Below are 17,552 nucleotides of genomic sequence, written 5' to 3' on the forward strand. Positions count from 1 at the left end.
ATTGGAGAGTGCCCACTTTCTCTGATTGGGTAACGGTAACGGTGGGGGACATAGCCTTGGGTTAATGGAAGGCAGTAGAACCTGGACAAGGTGTGTAACTAGTCTAAATAGGGACATATAATTAGAAAATATCAGCATACCGCACACGAAGTTTTCAAAATAGGCACTTCACTCTCTGATCTTATTTTTTTCTCAATCTCATCCCAATTTCGTTCCTTGTCTTTAAATAATAATCTGCAATGTATAAATAAAATGCATATAAACAAAAGTCAAGCATAATTTACCCTCTGTTAACGAGCTGCATAAACCATTTAATAAATATTAAAGGGAATCTGTCACCAGGAAATGTACTGTTAAACCAGGCACAATGCTTTGCAGGGGTGCAATGATACATTTCACTTAGGCTAGTTTCACACTAGCATTAAAACCATCTGGCAGAGGAACAGCCTGCAGGAGTCCATTGTATCCGGCATAGCCGTTCCCTGCATAATCCCAGTACAAATACCAGAAAAAGGCCGGATCCCAGCTGATTTCTATTATAGTCAATGGGATCTGGTGATGCTTTTGCTGTTTCCAGTTATGCCAGATACAATGAACTCTGGCAGGCTGTCGATGGTTTTGACGTGTGAGACAAGCCTTAGCGAACTGTTGCTTCATTTTGGGGAAAAAGTATTTTTATCAAGGCCTATACGCCACAGTAAAAAAGCTGCAAGTGTGCACCATAATTTGCGACATTTTGAGTTTCTTGGCACTTTTCAGGAGTGGCAAGAAAAAATGGGGCGTGGCTTAGCGGAAGGGGGCGTCATATTTACTATAATTTTCGCCAGAAAGTGACGGAAGTTATAGCTGAAGTGTATGCCAGCCTGTAGCTGGTGTAAACTGCTGTTTCGGCCACACGGCAGGGCAGAGATGCACCTTATTTGTTAAGAGGCAGAAGCCTCCTAACAAATCAGGCGCATTCTCACACCAGCACAGGATGGATCCGCCAGTCTTGATATATCTCCCCATACAAAGTTTCCTCAGAGCTTTACTCTTTAGGACACTGGAAATGCTAGGCGTTAACCCTTCTAGAAACTATACTGACAATGACAACAACAAACTGACCAAATATTAAAGAACAAGATGGTAGCTCAGTAACTAATATGGTTATTTTTGGTAAACATATTGAATTAACTTAAATTTAGTTCATGTATGACATGTTGAGAAAAATGAAATTAGTACACTATACCTTATTTTATTCGCTGTTTTGTCAATGGTTTGTCTAATTTTCCGGGAAAATTGAAATACTGAAGAAAGCAGTAAACTATCTCCCATTACCTAAAAAAAAAAAAAAGTTAAAAATGCAGATTTCATTTGTGCAGATCAAACTTGTGTACTGTTTACACCGTGGTGCGGGTTCACATACTTTTTGATAGATGCAGCCACATTGCTTTAGTTCCTCTAATGCAATAAGAAGGGTAGCTAAACCTAAATGAACTCATTGTACAATGCAAGGTGTCACTGCACTTACCAGAATGCAAACTGATGCAGAATACGGGAATTATTTACTGAGCCTGGAAAGATGTGGCTGCAATGCTAGACAATTTACACATAACTTATGGCCAGTTCAAGGTGCATTGAAAAGGTTACTCGACTTTTATAAAGAATGATTGTGTACGCAAACTGTAAGATGCTTAGAAAGGCAAAGTCCTACAGTTGTAGCTAGTCTTACATACTCAAAGATCTAAACTTACGTCATCTCTGCTCCAAGTTTTTCTTCTAGTGATAATCTGTGGTTCAGGGGTTTCCTTAGGTTGAGGTTTTGAATCATTTGCCCGAAAAGCGGTCTCTGATTTAGACAACTTTGAAGGAAGGATCTTTTGAAAGTTTAGGCTTTCATCGAAAACACGATCTACCAGCTAAAAAAAGAATAACAGATTCTTAAAACCAAATAGCAAGTAATTGCAAGATTTCACTAGTTTAGTTTGTACCCTTATATTAACGCTTTCCCTGCCAAGGACTTCTCTCCCACATCCTTGCTACTAATGTCTGGATCTCAGGCAGTGTGGCAGCTAGAGATACCACCCTGGGCTTGCTTTAAAACAAGATCAATATTGCAACGATAGCCCCAATACAGCATTTAGAAATCGGTCTCATACAATGCATTTGGAAAGTCTTAAGACCCTTTCACTTTTTTCACATTTTGTTATGTTGTGGCCTTTCATAATCAGTCTGCACTCAATCTCCCTTAATAAGACAACATTTCAGAAATGTTTTTAAATGTATTAACCTCTTGAAGACATGCGTCGTACATGTACAGTGGATGTCACCTCTTTAAAGATGGCACCTGCTCTGGAGTGAAACATGCACCATAGCCACTGGGTTTCTGCTGTTATACACAACAGATATCAAGGTCTAATGCCTACGATCGTTGATAACGATAATCTCAGACATTTAACCCCTCAGAGGCCATGGTCAATTGTGACCATGGCATCTGAGGTGGCTTCCCCCGGGAGCCCTTCACTGAAATTTGTTGAAGCCATAAAGTTTTCTGCAATAGTCTGGGTGTCTCTGAAGAAAACCATGTCATTACTGCTCTAGTTCTTATGGAGACCTCCAGGTGGCAGGTCTCCATAAAAACATAGCAAATGTGGCATTCATTGCAATAATAACCCACTGCAATGTAATGCAGAACTGATCTGAAGATCGCATATTCAAGCACCCTCGGGCCAGATAAAAAAATAATAATAATAAAATCACCCCTTTCCCCATAATATAAATTATAATAGACAATAAGAAAATAACCATCACAGGCATTGCCGCTTCCCAAATTGAAACAAGGTTAATTATCCTGTATGATGAACACTATAAAAAGAGAATCAAAATAACCAAATTTCAGTTGTTTTTGGCACTTCTCCTCCCCAAAAACACTGAATAAAAAGTGACCAAAAAGTCATACACACTCTTGGTATCAATAAAAACTACAGATTGCTCACGCAAAAAAAAGAACCCTCACACAGATCCGTTGATGGAAATATAAAAAGTCTTAAAACACAAGAAAAACTATATAAATGTGGTATCACTGTAGTTGTATTGACCCAGAGAATACAGGAAATAGGTCAGTTTAAACACATAAGGAATGCCATAAAAATTAAACCCATAAACAATGTCGCAATCTATTTATTTTTTTCCAATTTCAACACACTTGACATTTCTTATTAGCTTCACTCTACATTGTATGTCATCTATGGATGTGACTTAAGGACCAGAGAAGTAAATGTACATCATGGTGATCGAGCGGGTGCAGGAGCTGCGCCCGTCCGATCAGCAGCAGGGGTCCGGCAGTCCCTTTTTTTTTTTAATGATATTATTGTGTAAAACTTACATAAAAGTATACATATTAGCTATTGCCACGTCCGTACCGACCGGCTCTATAAAAATATCACATGACCTAATCCCTCAGGTGAATACCGTCAAAAAAATAAAAACTGTGCTAAAAAAATGTTTTTTTGTCCCCTTACATCACTAAAAGCACAATACCAAGCAATCAAAAAGTCATATGCACCCCAAAATAGTGCCAATCAAAACGTCATCTCATCCCGCAAAAATGAGCCCCTACCTAAGACAATCGGCTAAAAACGTAAAAATTTATGGGTCTCAGACTATATAGACAGCAAAATGTTTTTTTTTGTTTCAAAAATGATAATGTGTAAAACTTACATAAATAAAAAAAAGTTGACATATTAGGTATCGTTGCATCCGTAAAAACCTGCTCTATAAAAATATCACATGACCTAACCCCTCAGGTGAACACCGCAAAAAATAAAAATAAAAACAGTGTCAAAAAAGCAATTTTTTTTGTCACTTTACATCACAAAAAGTGTAAGGGGAAGCGATTAAAAAGCCATATGCACCCTAAAATAGTACTAATCAAACTGTCATCTCTTCCTGAAAAAAAATGTAAATATTGAGTTTTGCTTGGCTGTTAACCCTTGCTTTGTTACTGGAAAAAAATTGATTAAAATTCTAAAATTTCATCTCCATTTTCCATTAATTCTTGTGGAACAACTAAAGGGTTAACAAAGTTGGTAAAGTCAGTTTTGAATACCTTGTGGGGTGTAGTTTCTAAAAAAAAAAAAATTGGGGTGGTTTCTATTATGTAAGCCTCACAAAGTGACTTTAGACCAGAAATGGTCCTTAAAAAGTGCGTTTTGGAAATTTTCTGAAAAATTTCAAGATTTGCTTCTAAACTTCTAAGCCTTCTAAAGTCCCCAAAAACTAAAATGGCATTCACAAAATGATCCAAACATGTAGTAGACTATTGGGGAATGTAAAGTAATAACTAATTTTGTAGGTATTGCTATCTATTATAAAAGTAGAGAAATTGAAATTTGGAAATTAGCAAATTTTTCCACATTTTTTGTAAATTTGGTATTTTTTTCATAAATATAAATAATTTTTTTGACTCAATTTTACCACTGTCATGAAGTACAATATGTGACGTGAAAATCTCAAAATGGCCTGGATAAGTAAAAGCGTTTTAAAGTTATCACCACATAAAATGACACATCAGATTTGCAAAAAATGGCCTGGTCTTTAAGGTGAAATATGGCAGGGTCCTACCCCAGGCCAGTTCTCACCTTCTTGCCCAGGCCATTTTTTGTGTCACTTTATATGGTAATAACTTTGGAACGCATTTATTTATCCAAGCCATTCTGAGATTGTTTTCTCGTGACACATTGTACTTCATGACAGTCATAAATTTGAGTCAATATATTTCACCTTTATTTATGAAAAAACCCAAAATTTACCAAAAATTTTGAAAAATTCACTCAATTTTCTACATTTCAATTTCTCTGCTTTTAAAACAGAAAGTGATTCCTCATAAAATATGTATTACTTAACATTCCCCATATGTCTACTTTATGTTTGCATCATTTTGTAAATGTCATTTTATTTTTTTCGGGATGTTAGAAGGCTTAGGCTACTTTCACACCCGCGATTGGTGCGGATCCATCATGGATCTGCACATACAGATCCGCACCGATAGAACCGCATGCATCCGTTCAAAACTGATCAGTTTGTATTATCTTTAACATTGGCCAAATGGATCCGTCTTTAACATCATTGAAAGTCAATGGGGGGCGGATCTGTTTTGCATTGTGTCAATGAAAACTAATTCGTCCCCATTGCCTTACATTGTGTCAGGACAGATCCGTTTGCCTCCACATCGTCAGGCGGACACCAAAACGCTGCAAGCAGTGTTTTGGTGTCTGCCTCCAGAGCGGAATGGAGGCAAACTGATGCATTCTGAGCGGATCCTTTTCCATTCAGAATGCATTAGGGCAAAACTAATCCGTTTTGGACCGCTTGTGAGAACCCTGAACGGATCTCACAAACGGAATCCAAAGTGCCAGTGTGAAAGTAGCCTTAGAATTTTAGAAGCAATTCTTAAAATGTTTAAGAAAATTTCCAAAACCCACTTTTTAAGGACCAGTTCAGGTCTGAAGTCACTTTGTGCGGCTTACATAGTGGATACCCCCATAAATGACTCCATTGTAAAAACTACACCCCTCAAGTTACTCAAAATTGATTTGTTCCACAAGAATTAGGCTGAGTTCACACGGGCGAGATTTCCGCGCGTTGCACCCGCACTGAATCTGGACCCATTAATTTCTATGGGGCTGTGCACATGAGCTGTGATTTTATGTGTTGCGTGAAGATTTATGTGTTGCGTGAAAATCGCAGCATGCTCTATATTGTGCGTTTATCACGCAACGCAGGCCCCATAGCAAGTGCAGATGCAGTGCGATTTTCACGCATGGTTGCTAGGTGACAGTCTATTCACTGTATTATTTTCCCTTATAACATGGTTATAAGGGAAAATAATAGCATTCTGAATACAGAATGCTTAGTAGGTGGTCAATTGAGGGTTAAAAAATAAAATAAAAAATTAACTCACCTTCTCCTCTTGATCGCGTAGCTGCCGGTCTCTTCTTACTACTTTAATGATGAGCTGCCGGCTAAAGGACCTGTGGTGACTTCAGACCACATGGTCCAATCACATGGTCCATCACCACCACGGACCATGTGATTGGAGCATGTGATCTGACATCACCACAGGTCCTTTAGCCGGCAGCTCATCATTAAAGAAGTAAGAAGAGACCGGCAGCTACGCGATCAAGAGGAGAAGGTGAGTTAATTTTTTTTTTTTTTTTTAACCCTCAATTGACCACCTACTAAGCATTCTGTATTCAGAATGCTATTATTTTTCCTTATAACCATGTTATAAGGGAAAATAATAACATCTACACAACACCGAACCCAAACCTGAACTTCAGTGAAGAAGTTCGGGTCTGGGTACCACAGTTGGTTTTTTATCACGCTCGTGCAAAAAACATTGCACCCGTGCGATAAAAACTGAACATCGGAACGCAATCGCAGTCAAAAATGACTGCAATTGCGTACCTACTCGCTAATCCAGACACGCTCGTGTGAACTCAGCCTTAAAGGAAAATGGAGATTAAATTTCTAAATTTCTAAATTTAACTTTTTGGGGCAGATTTTACATTTTAATCCATTTTTTTCTTTAACACATCGAGGGTTAACAGCCAAACAAAACTCAACAAAACACCCAACTTGTGGTCGTAAACTGATGTAAGGGCACACGGCAGGACGCAGAAGGAAAGGACTGCCGCATGTTTTTTTTTTGTGAAGCAAGGTAACCCAAAAAAAGGGCTGTTTTGGCACTTTTTTTTAATTTTATTTGCATTGAGCTATCTTAACCAATAAAGAACTCTCCACTTGGAACCCTGATGTAATTCTTCTGGGACGTGGAGGCGAGTTCATACCATCCTACCAAGCGATCTCGGCGGGGGAGGGGAAGGTATAGGTGTTTTATGCTTATCCTATACCTCCCTCCCTGGTGAAGTAAGTCCCCCCTTTTCCACCTTATATATATATATATATGTATATTTTTATTATACATTTTTCAGTATTGCAATACTATACCGCTTCAGTACTATCAACTCTTGATTTTAAATATCCACTATTATAGACCTATTTTTATAGACCTACTTTTTATTAAAATAAAAAAATAAAAAACCTCACCAAAGATTTTCATACCTCAAAAAGATTTTCATACCTAATGTACAGCACATACCTACTCATATACACCACTCCTCTGGCGCCCCTGTGCTAATTCCCCCTCAACTACCATCTGAGCATCATAGGGGAACACTCCACTTTTTTTTTTTCTTTTTTCTCAACTTGCAGTGCACGGGCGTGCGTCTTTTCAAGGGTGCTGCCTCAGGAACGGTTATTCTGATACCCTCTTCCCCATCCTCCTTGTCTCCCCCACCCCTCACTCTTTCTGTTTTTTTCTTCCTCTCATATATATGTGCAAGGCATTGGGCAGTCTCTGCACGGCATCTGGCTGCCTTCTCACCCATTGGGTCCCTGCCACAGCAGCACGGTGACCCGATGGGCTCCCTCACCCAATGCAAATCACTTCTATGACACGGTCATGGAAGGGGTTAATCAGCCGGTATTGGCTTGTACAGCGATGCCTGCGAATACAGCAGGGGCCCGGCTATCAGGGACTGCCGGGCCTGTGCAGTGATCGGGCGCGCACCGCTCCGGTGCCCGCCCGATCACCATGACGTAATAGTATGTCAAATTGCGGGATACGTCATATGTAGGGAAGGGGTTAAGTAGTGACATCAGAAACTGCAACTTGTCCTGCATAAAAAAAAAGCCCTCTGAACGGAAAAATAAAGTTATGACTCTGGGAAACCAAAGAGTAAAAAACGAACACAGAAAAACTGAAAATTGCCTGGTCCTCTAAGGATTAAAAAGGTAAAACTAAAATGACAAATAGACATAAGTATTCATACCCTTTGCTATAACATTTAACGTTTAGCTTTAGGGCCTCCTATTTCTCTTGATCATCTTTGAGATGTTTCTACACCTTGGAGTCCACTTCTGGTAAATTCAGTCAACTGGACACGATTTGGAAAGACAGAACCCCTGTCTATACAAGGTCTCCCAGCTGACAATGCATATCAGAGCAAAATATCGAGCCATGAGGACGAAATAACTACCTGTAAAGCCCTGAGACATGAATGTGTGGAGGCACAATTGTTTCGGCTAGGCTTTGTTTATCTTTTAGACAGGCGAAAACCTTGAAGAATTTTGTTTCGCCGAGCAAACTCAAACTATCCCTCTACCCAAATGCCAAAGGGGGCCTTTAGGTGTAAACAGTTTAAATGTAAAGGTTTCAAGTCTATTGTGGAAACCACTTCATTTTGCAACAAACTGGCGAATCGTTCACAATCAATAATGATCTAGATTGTAGTTCCCCTTTTGTCACGTACCTACTAGACTGCCTTTGTGGCCATCCAGTTCCTAAGTAATAGACTTTACAAACACAGATCCAATATTAAGAAATTATATTTGAAACACAGTGGGGGAGACTTATCAAACTGGTGTAAAGTAGACCTGGCTTAGTTGCCCATAGCAACCAATCAGATTCCACCTTTTCCATAGCTCCTTTTGAAAATTAAAGGTGGAATCTGGTTGGTTGCTATGGCCAACTAAGCCAGTTCTACTTTACACCAGTTTGATAAATCTCCCCCAGTGTGTCCAGGCAGGCAGCAGAATTTCATGGGGGCTTGTTCAATGGGGGGCAGGGGCACGGCTATTAGAGAGGGTAGCCTGTAGCGGTGCACTGCTCTCTGCTCACCTCCCGTGGAAGTTGCTTCAGAGAAGAGTATTGGAGGCTGTGGTGTCTGACAAGGAGCATTCCTACACGTGTGGAGAGTACAAGAAAGGTTATCTAATGCACTGGCTGACACTGCTGTGTGTCTATAGGTAGTAACGCCCTACATTACCCGTACAAAATGCAGGGAATAATCACAGCAAAGAGAAACTGGGTGAAAGTTTGATACAGGTTTTCACATTTCTTTCTACAATAATGTGGGACATTTACATTTTTTGTCAGTATGAGGACATTAGTCATTAAATGATCATATACACAATGCCTTTTTATTGTCAGCCAGAATTTCCTCTAGCTATTATTTAGTGACAGTATGAGGTGTAATATAGTCAGAGTATGGCGATAGTATTTAGCTACTAAATGGTAGTATTATTCAGCCACTGAATGGGGCTGTTTTCCAATCAAAGTATGAGGATGTTATTCAGTCACAGTATAATGGTGCTTTCCAGTGATAGTTGTGGTATGGTGGTAATATGCAGTCATGGTGTGATGGTGTTATCTAGTTGAGGTATGGTGGTATTATGCTGTTGCGGCAAGGTGATGTTGATCAGTCATAGTATGATGGTTTTATCCATTCACGTTATGGTGGTGTTATCTAGTTGTGGTATGGTATTATGCAGTCATTGTATGAGGGTGCTATCCAGTTTCGGTATAGTGGTGTTATCCAGTCACAGTATGATGTTATTATTCAGTCATGGTATAAGGGTGTTATCATATCACAGTGTGATGGAGTTATCCAGTTACTGTATTTTGGTGTTGTAGTCATGGTATGATGGTATTATGCAGTCGCAGTATAGTAGTCTTATTTAGTCATGGTATAGCAGAATTATGTAGTCACTGTATTTGGGGTACGTTTACACATTCTATATTCCGGTCCAGCGTGGTGTGCCCAGTATTTTGTAATACAGCACAATCAATACTGAACTGCACACTCAGCAGCAAAACTGTGTGTCAGAGTCACTAAGAGTGCCATTGACATTAATCAAGCATGCCATTACTCTTTGATCAGTGATGAAACTATAGTGGTATCATTGATTTTCTCCTATGTTAACACTGACCAATTATCATTAGGATTGCTCAGAAATTAATGAATCATGATGATAGTTGGTGAGTGCAAATGAGCCTTTAATGGTGGGTATTCAGGCTTAGTGCCTAGCGTAGCGTGAACTGTAAATATGGCCCTGTGTCCATACTACAGAGTAAAATAAGCAGATACCAATTACATGCTGCAGTAATGGCGAAAACAGTTATCACCACAAAGGAATCTAATATATTTGACAGAAAAGATTTTCGCTGTAGTGATACATGTTTCCAAGTACTGAAGTAGCTTTAGAAATGTAGAAATATCATTTTTTAAAGGAAGAAAAGATTTTCGCTCATTGACTGTAGTGATACATGTTTTCAAGTACTGAAGTAGTTAGCTTTAGAAATGTAGAAATATCACTTTTTAAGGATTTTACTTTGTATAATAGGGGGATGACAATTATATAATACATACATAATTCCCAATACTGTGGTTGATGCATTCTTGTCGTTTTTGTGTGTTCTTAACACATGAAGCATTTAGTGTCGACATGTGAGGTATGAATGTGTTATGTATGAGCTCCTCACACCTTACCATTTTTTATATAGACACTATTTGAGGCAAAGTTGCCTGGTGGTTCTGCCTATTATGTTATCATTTTATACATGGTATGTTGTTTCTCCCTTAGCAAATGTAGCTTTTGGTAACATGGCAGCTTTTTGGTATGTATAGTATACACTTTAATGCATTTGTGGATGACATCCAACTATTGTAGGGGCCAAGCACACAAGGAGGTGGCCCTATGCCTGACAGCATTCTCCATGTGCACAGTCACTGATAGGACCACCTCCTTGACTTCAAAGCACAGAATGAGCAGGCAGTTAAATGAATGATAAACAAGTTTTACTGAATCTTTTCCCATAAAACCATATATCAATTTGATCAGCTCCTCCTGCTCTATAACATGCCGTTGGCAGTTCTGGCACCATGTTCACCATGGCAGGCTTTGAGTCTCATGGTTTACCAGGCAGTCTGTTATGGCAGGCCTGGGAGCCTTCACAAGATCCCAGACTGCCATAGCAACCAACAGGAGCCCTTCAATTGATCAGAGACCAGAGGTAGCCCCCTCTCTCTAACGTTTCAGATGCTGCAGGTGCTACTGACCATGGCATTTGAGGGGTTAAAAAGACTAGGATCACAAATTATATTGTTGGCAGGTGTCAGTCAGAATTTTCCATGAGACTCATAAAATCATAAGTCTTAGTACATAGCATATAAGTGTAGCTCACCCAATATCCTCCGTGCACGGTACGAGCCAAGGCCAACTCCACATACATAGAAACCGAAGGAAAATGATCCGGCACTGGGTAAACTTGTTGTTGCCACGTCTTTATTTCTCATATTCACATTACATAATACGTACAGTGGACATCTCCCACCACCTCCGGTTAGGTTGACATGTTTCGAACCCTAAGGTTCTTAAACATAGCCTCACGGTGTGCTCAGGTTCAGAGGAACTTATGAGCCTCGCCTCCAATAGAACAGCACAGAAAAGAAAAAGGGGAATGAAAGACCGGTGAGGGAAAGGCGAAGAAAGGAGGCGGGGGGAAAAGCAATCCCCGATTCTGGCACCTCACACCTGAAAAACCGTGACACTACTACTATATAAAAACAATAATAAACATAGTAGATCACATACACATAATCTACTGAACATAAACATATAAAACAACTGGGATCAAATCAATCCAGCCATTCCCCTATGTATCCAAAACAATTAAGTCAAATTCCGCACAGTGTGTATATGTTCCATAATTGGAATAGGAAATTAACAGCTAAAAACCCTGGAAAAGAGCCCCAGGAGAGGGGAACCTCCCAAATCTCCCATGGGGTATCTTCCATGGAATAACAAGTGACACCTAAAATGGCCTATTAAAATAGATGGATATTAACCATTGTATATTATGCAGCGTTTAGTAAAAATGCATTCATTCTTTTTTCAGGTTTAAACCAGATGGAAACCTCTGGTATTCAACCCGAAAATCCAGTATGCCTCACGTAACCATATATTTTTCTTGATGCTGCCTCCTCTCGGTGGGGCAATCACTTTTTGTGCTACGGTTATGTTTGATAATAAAATAAGTCGCTGCATTGGAAGTGCCTATTGCCTGCGGATTCTCAATGTAATTGAGGTGTTCCCGCAATCTTATTTTAAACTGTCTGCTTGTACTGCCGACATACATCAGATAACATGCAGTGCATTTTATGGCATAAATCACACCCGACGTATTGCAATTGATATCATTTTTGATTTGGAAAATGTCTGTATGGGTGGAATTATCGAACTCTGTGGTTTGTACTGCAACTCTACAGGTTTTGCACAGATGACCCCCACATTTGAAAAAAACGTTATATTTCAGCCATGTATCTTTAGTTCGCTTGGGGGTAACTAGTAAACATAGATGGAGACAAAGAATTAGCGAGGGTCTTCGGTCTCCTGGAAACAATACGGCATCCATTCTTTAAAATATTATACAGGGTATTGTCATCATACAGTATTGGTAGACCTTTATTAATCGCCTGTTGTATTTCAGAAAAAAGCCCACTGTAAGTGAGGGCTAATGTTGGTTTTTGCATCCCTTTAATATTTCTGTTTTTGTAGTTTGAACTGAAATCTGTGGTATTGAAAAGCAAATCCTTTCTACATTTATATGTATGAATGATTGGTATCACTGGTGCCTCCACGCAAAGAACATCATAGACCTTCTGACTGATAAAACCCCTATCTTTTCCATTGTCAAGGATATAGGTATATTGTTTCTGGTACCTGAGTATAGGGTTTCCATGGGTAAGGGGGGCTCTGTAGTAAGTCATGGGTAAAGAGATGTATTACCAACAAATGACTGATATGCTGTCCGATGCCTCCACGTACAGAAGATTAGATGGAAATCCTATACCCAGGTACCAGAAACAATATACCTATATCCTTGACAATGGAAAAGATAGGGGTTTTATCAGTCAGAAGGTCTATGATGTTCTTTGCGTGGAGGCACCAGTGATACCAATCATTCATGCATTACCTAAAACACACAAAAATCTTACCTACCCCCCCTTTTCCCCAACATCAAGAAAAATATATGGTTACGTGAGGCATACTGGATTTTTAGGTTGAATACCAGAGGTTTCCATCTGGATTAAACCTGAAAAAAATAAAGAATGCATCTATTTTAGGTGTCACTTGTTATTCCATGGAAGATACCCCATGGGAGATTTAGGAGGTTCCCCTCTCCTGGGGCTCTTTTCCAAGGTTTTTAGCTGTTAATTTCCTATTCCAATTATGGAACATATACACACTGTGCGTTTTTGGGAATTTGACTTAATTGTTTTGGATACATAGGGGAATGGCTGGATTGATTTGATCCCAGTTGTTTTATATATTTATGTTCAGTAGATTATGTGTATGTGATCTACTATGTTTATTATTGTTTTTATATAGTAGTAGTGTCACAGGTTTTTAGGTGTGAGGTGCCAGAATCGGGGATTGCTTTTCCCTCCGCCTCCTCTCTTCGCCTTTCCCTCACCGGTCTTTCATTCCCATTCCCCTTTTCTGTGCTGTTCTATTGGAGGCGAGGCTCATAAGTTCCTCTGAACCTGAGCACACCGCGAGGCTATGATTAAGAACCTTAGGGTTCGAAACATGTCAACCTAACCGGAGGTGGTGGGAGATGTCCACTGTACGTATTATGCAATGTGAATATGAGAAATAAAGACGTGGCAACAACAAGTTTACCCAGTGCCGGATCGTTTTCCTTGGGTTCATAAAATCATAAGCAATGCATAAGGCAAACTCCATAGCAAATCCACAGATTTGGTTGCAGATTAAAGGAGAAAACAACCAAACTTGCTTTTAACATCATGCTTGGAACTGAAAGAACAAACTCAGGCACAAATCTATGTAGGCACAGGAATCTAATTATATGTCAGCAGACAACTGTATATACAAGGGTTCCCTCAAATTACAATATTCATTGATTCTGGGACAACCCTTGTAAATGAAAATTATTGTAACTTGAATCCATAACTCTAAGGCCCCTTTCACAAGGGCGAGTTTTCCGTGCGGGTGCGATGCGTGCGGTGAACGCACTGCACCCGCACTGAATCCTGACCCATTCATTTCTATGGGACAGTGCACACGAGCGGTGATTTTCACGCATCACTTGTGCGTTGCGTGAAAATCGCAGCATGCTTCTCTTTGTGCGTTTTTCACGTAACGCAGGCCCTATAGAAATGAATGGGGTTGCGTGAAAATCGCATGCATCCGCAAGCAAGTGCGGATGTGGTGCGATTTTCACGCATGGGTTCTAGGTGACAGTCTATTCACTGTATTATTTTCCCTTATAACATGGTTATAAGGGAAAATAATAGCATTCTGAATACAGAATGCTTAGTATAATAGTGCTGGAAGGGTTAAAAATAATAAAAAAGTTAACTCACCTTCTCCTCTTGTTCGCGTAGATCCCGGTCTGTTCTTTAGCTGTGGCTAAAGGACCTTTGATGACGTCAGATCACATGCTCCAATCACATGGTCCATCACCATGGTGATGGAGCATGTGATCTGACGTCACCTCAGGTCATTCAGTCCACAGCTAAAGAACAGACCGGGATCTACGCTAACAAGAGGAGAAGGTGAGTTAACTTTTTTTTATTATTTTTAACCCTTCCAGCACTATTATACTATGCATTCTGTATTCAGAATGCTATTATTTTCCCTTATAACCATGTTATAAGGGAAAATAATACAATCTACAGAACATCAATCCCAAGCCCGAACTTCTGTGAAGAAGTTCGGGTCTGGGTACCAAACATGCGCGACTTTTCTCACGCGAGTGCAAAACGCATGACAAAGTTTTGCACTCGCGCGGAAAAATCGTGCATTTTCCCGCAACGCACCCGCCTCTTATCCGGGCAAAAAACATGACGCCCGTGTGAAAGAGGCCTAAGGAAAACCAGTAATTGGTCCCACAGCACAAAATATCGTCCCAAAATAAGAACATGAAAAATATAATAAAAATGTGCAGAATGCTAAGACAGATAAACTAGGTCCTTCCGTAGAAGTCAGAAATGTAGGTTGAAAGCTGTAAGTCACTTTCTATGATGAGGGAAGGAACTTCTTCACGGTACTGTATAGTACAGAGTGTAGCAGAAAATAAAATGGAGCCGCCCTCAACTGTTGTCCAATGAAAATTCTCATCCTGGTGCAGACAGAGGGCAGTACAAAACATGTAGTACTATATCTACATACTACTACTGTTTGTGTGGGTTTATACCCACACTCCAAAGACATACTGATAGGGATTGTGCGCTCCACTGGGGACAGCGCGATAGCAATGTCTGTAAGGCGATGTGAAATATGTCAGTGCTGTGCTATATACCATATTTTTCACCCTATAAGATGCACTCCACCCCATGTCTCATGGGGCTTCCATTATTCAGTGCAGGAGGACCAGATAGTGGAAAATGCAACTCTCTTTGTGTTGGCTCTGTATGGTCACTGTGCTGTGACATGCGTACAGCATGAAGACATCAGTGCACTCTGTGAGCTCACACTATGCGATGTCAGGTCACAGAACAATGCAGCAGTAAGAGTGCTGGATCATAGGACTGGTGGCAAAATGGGAGAGGTGAGTTGATTTTTTTTTTTTGTCTGATCTGAGGCCTTATTAACATGAAGTCTGATTAGGGGTCTTATAAACATTGGGTGTCAGAACTGAGGTCTGATATAAGGTCTAAATGGGGGTCTTATTAACATTGGTGTCTGATCTGAGGTCTGTATGGGGTCTGATTAGGGCTCTGATTAACACCAGGGATCTGACTGGGGGTGTGATCTGAGGTCTAATGAAAAAATGTTTTTTTTCTTATTTTCCTAAAATCTAGGTGCATCTTATGGGCAGGTGCATCTTATAGGGTGAAAATACAGTAAGTGAGTAAAATTAATAAACTACTAGACACCCAATATAGGTGGTTTACTAGTGCAATGTCCATGTTGAGGCACTGTATGTTGAGTCTAATTTCTGGTTACAATTACCCTGGAAAGACCTTTGTATGTTGAGGAACCACTGTACATCATTTGCTGCTCTTAAAAATCTTTTTTTTTTGTTAGCAGAAAACTGCTGTTCACACAAAAATAATTAAATTTGGCTAAATCCATGGGCAGATTAGAAGCATTCAAACCACAAACCTGTAGAGTAAATCCAAGGGTCGGCATACAGTGCACAGACCCTTTGTATGTTTACTGCAGGGGATGGAAAGTGAAAAGAAAAAAATAATACATATTCTAAATCTGTGTCTATCTAGCATTACAGTGGTTTAGTGTGGTCTTCTGTAGTGACAAATTAAGTCCGGGAAACATGGCCCATGAACTCAATGTGCCATAGTGATTTATCATGCTGTGAGTACCTATCTGGCCATGGGACTACTGTCCTGTACTCACAGGATGACGTGCAAGATGTAATGATCATAAATCATTATGATGCAGTGAGTTCATGTTAGACGAGCTGTTGACTTTCCAGGAGATGGGACTGACAAACAGGCGGTGTTTCACGAACTGCATGCGGTCATGTACAATTATTAAACCAGAATTAAAATTAAAAAAAAAAATGATAAAAAAGTACAGCATATTCAAAAAAGCATATGACAAGGAAGAAGAAAGAACCTGTGGACTTTCATGAAGATTTCTTACCTCTTCTCTGGTATCTATAGCTGAACCAGGTGTGGTTGCTGCCGTGCTTACTGTGGTGCTAGGTGCCGTGCCTGAGGAAGTCACTGAATCGATTTCCCCTGCAACATCATTAATTTCCCGAGCAATGAGGGCCAAATCTTGGCTGATCCTAAAACATAAAAAAAAAATAATAAATGTACTCGCATAATAACAAATGACTTGTAGTGGCTCAGTCGAATGTTTCCTTGTCAGCGCGGACAAAACGCACTGTGAGATAGCTTTTGCTCACCAGAATAAAGCATTTCTCTCCGCCTTCCGGTCTGAGGCTCCATTCCTGCAGCATCACATTTTTCCTAAATTGTAAATTAGATATTTGGGGCAACAAGGACACCGTCGCTGTCGTCGTGCCAGGACTCCACCCCTTCTAGCACACAGCCCCTCCTTTCCTGCTTTGATTGGGGATAGAAAAGTTTTATTCTGGTGTGCAAAGCTATAGAACAGTGCTCTGTGTAGGAGGTCTGTGGGGACATTTATCACTTGGATTCCCTGTTGTAGTGATCACCGGGGGTCCCAGAATTTGGATGGGTAATAAATGTCAATTGTGAGAAAACCCCTCTAAGGACTACTTATGTTTCTATATAGCTATTATCACTATTTTCAACCAACTTAAATAGGACATGTCACCACAAAATGCGGTGTAATGTGCAGGCAGCATCATATAGAGCAGGAGGAGCAGAATGATGTACCATTTAGTTGGGATAGATTCTGTAAAACTAGTATTTTATACATTTAAAGAGAACCTATCATCAAGATATTCCATATTTAACTAGGCGTAGTACGTACCTTACCCTCATCATTTCAAGCAGGTTGTCCCGATGGTACAATTTTTCAGTTTTTCTGTTTCAACCTCATTCCCCGCTCTCATTGTATGCCAATGAGGACTTTCACATCAGGGTGCTGGCTCCTGCATCCTTCAAGGCATGGTCGCCGTGCCCAATTCCTGCCTTTATTCCCCACTCTTCCCGTATGATAATATGATAATGAGCACTTTGAAG

General features: G+C 40.0%; 1 protein-coding gene across 2 annotated transcripts in view; it reads right to left on the minus strand.

Annotated features, from left to right (window-relative positions):
- The window catches only part of CEP170 (centrosomal protein 170), a 194,936-nt gene that overhangs the window by 8,446 nt on the left and 168,938 nt on the right, over positions 1–17,552 (minus strand). For both annotated transcript variants that reach the window (XM_044290668.1, XM_044290667.1), the window contains exons 13-16: positions 16,519–16,666; positions 1,734–1,898; positions 1,229–1,317; positions 141–234 (exon numbers count right to left, since the gene is read on the minus strand). In XM_044290668.1, the coding sequence (XP_044146603.1) occupies positions 141–234; positions 1,229–1,317; positions 1,734–1,898; positions 16,519–16,666 (496 nt within the window). The remainder of the gene's footprint in view (positions 1–140; positions 235–1,228; positions 1,318–1,733; positions 1,899–16,518; positions 16,667–17,552) is intronic.

This window comes from Bufo gargarizans, chromosome 4 (assembly GCF_014858855.1).
Source record: "Bufo gargarizans isolate SCDJY-AF-19 chromosome 4, ASM1485885v1, whole genome shotgun sequence".
NCBI lineage: Eukaryota > Metazoa > Chordata > Amphibia > Anura > Bufonidae > Bufo > Bufo gargarizans.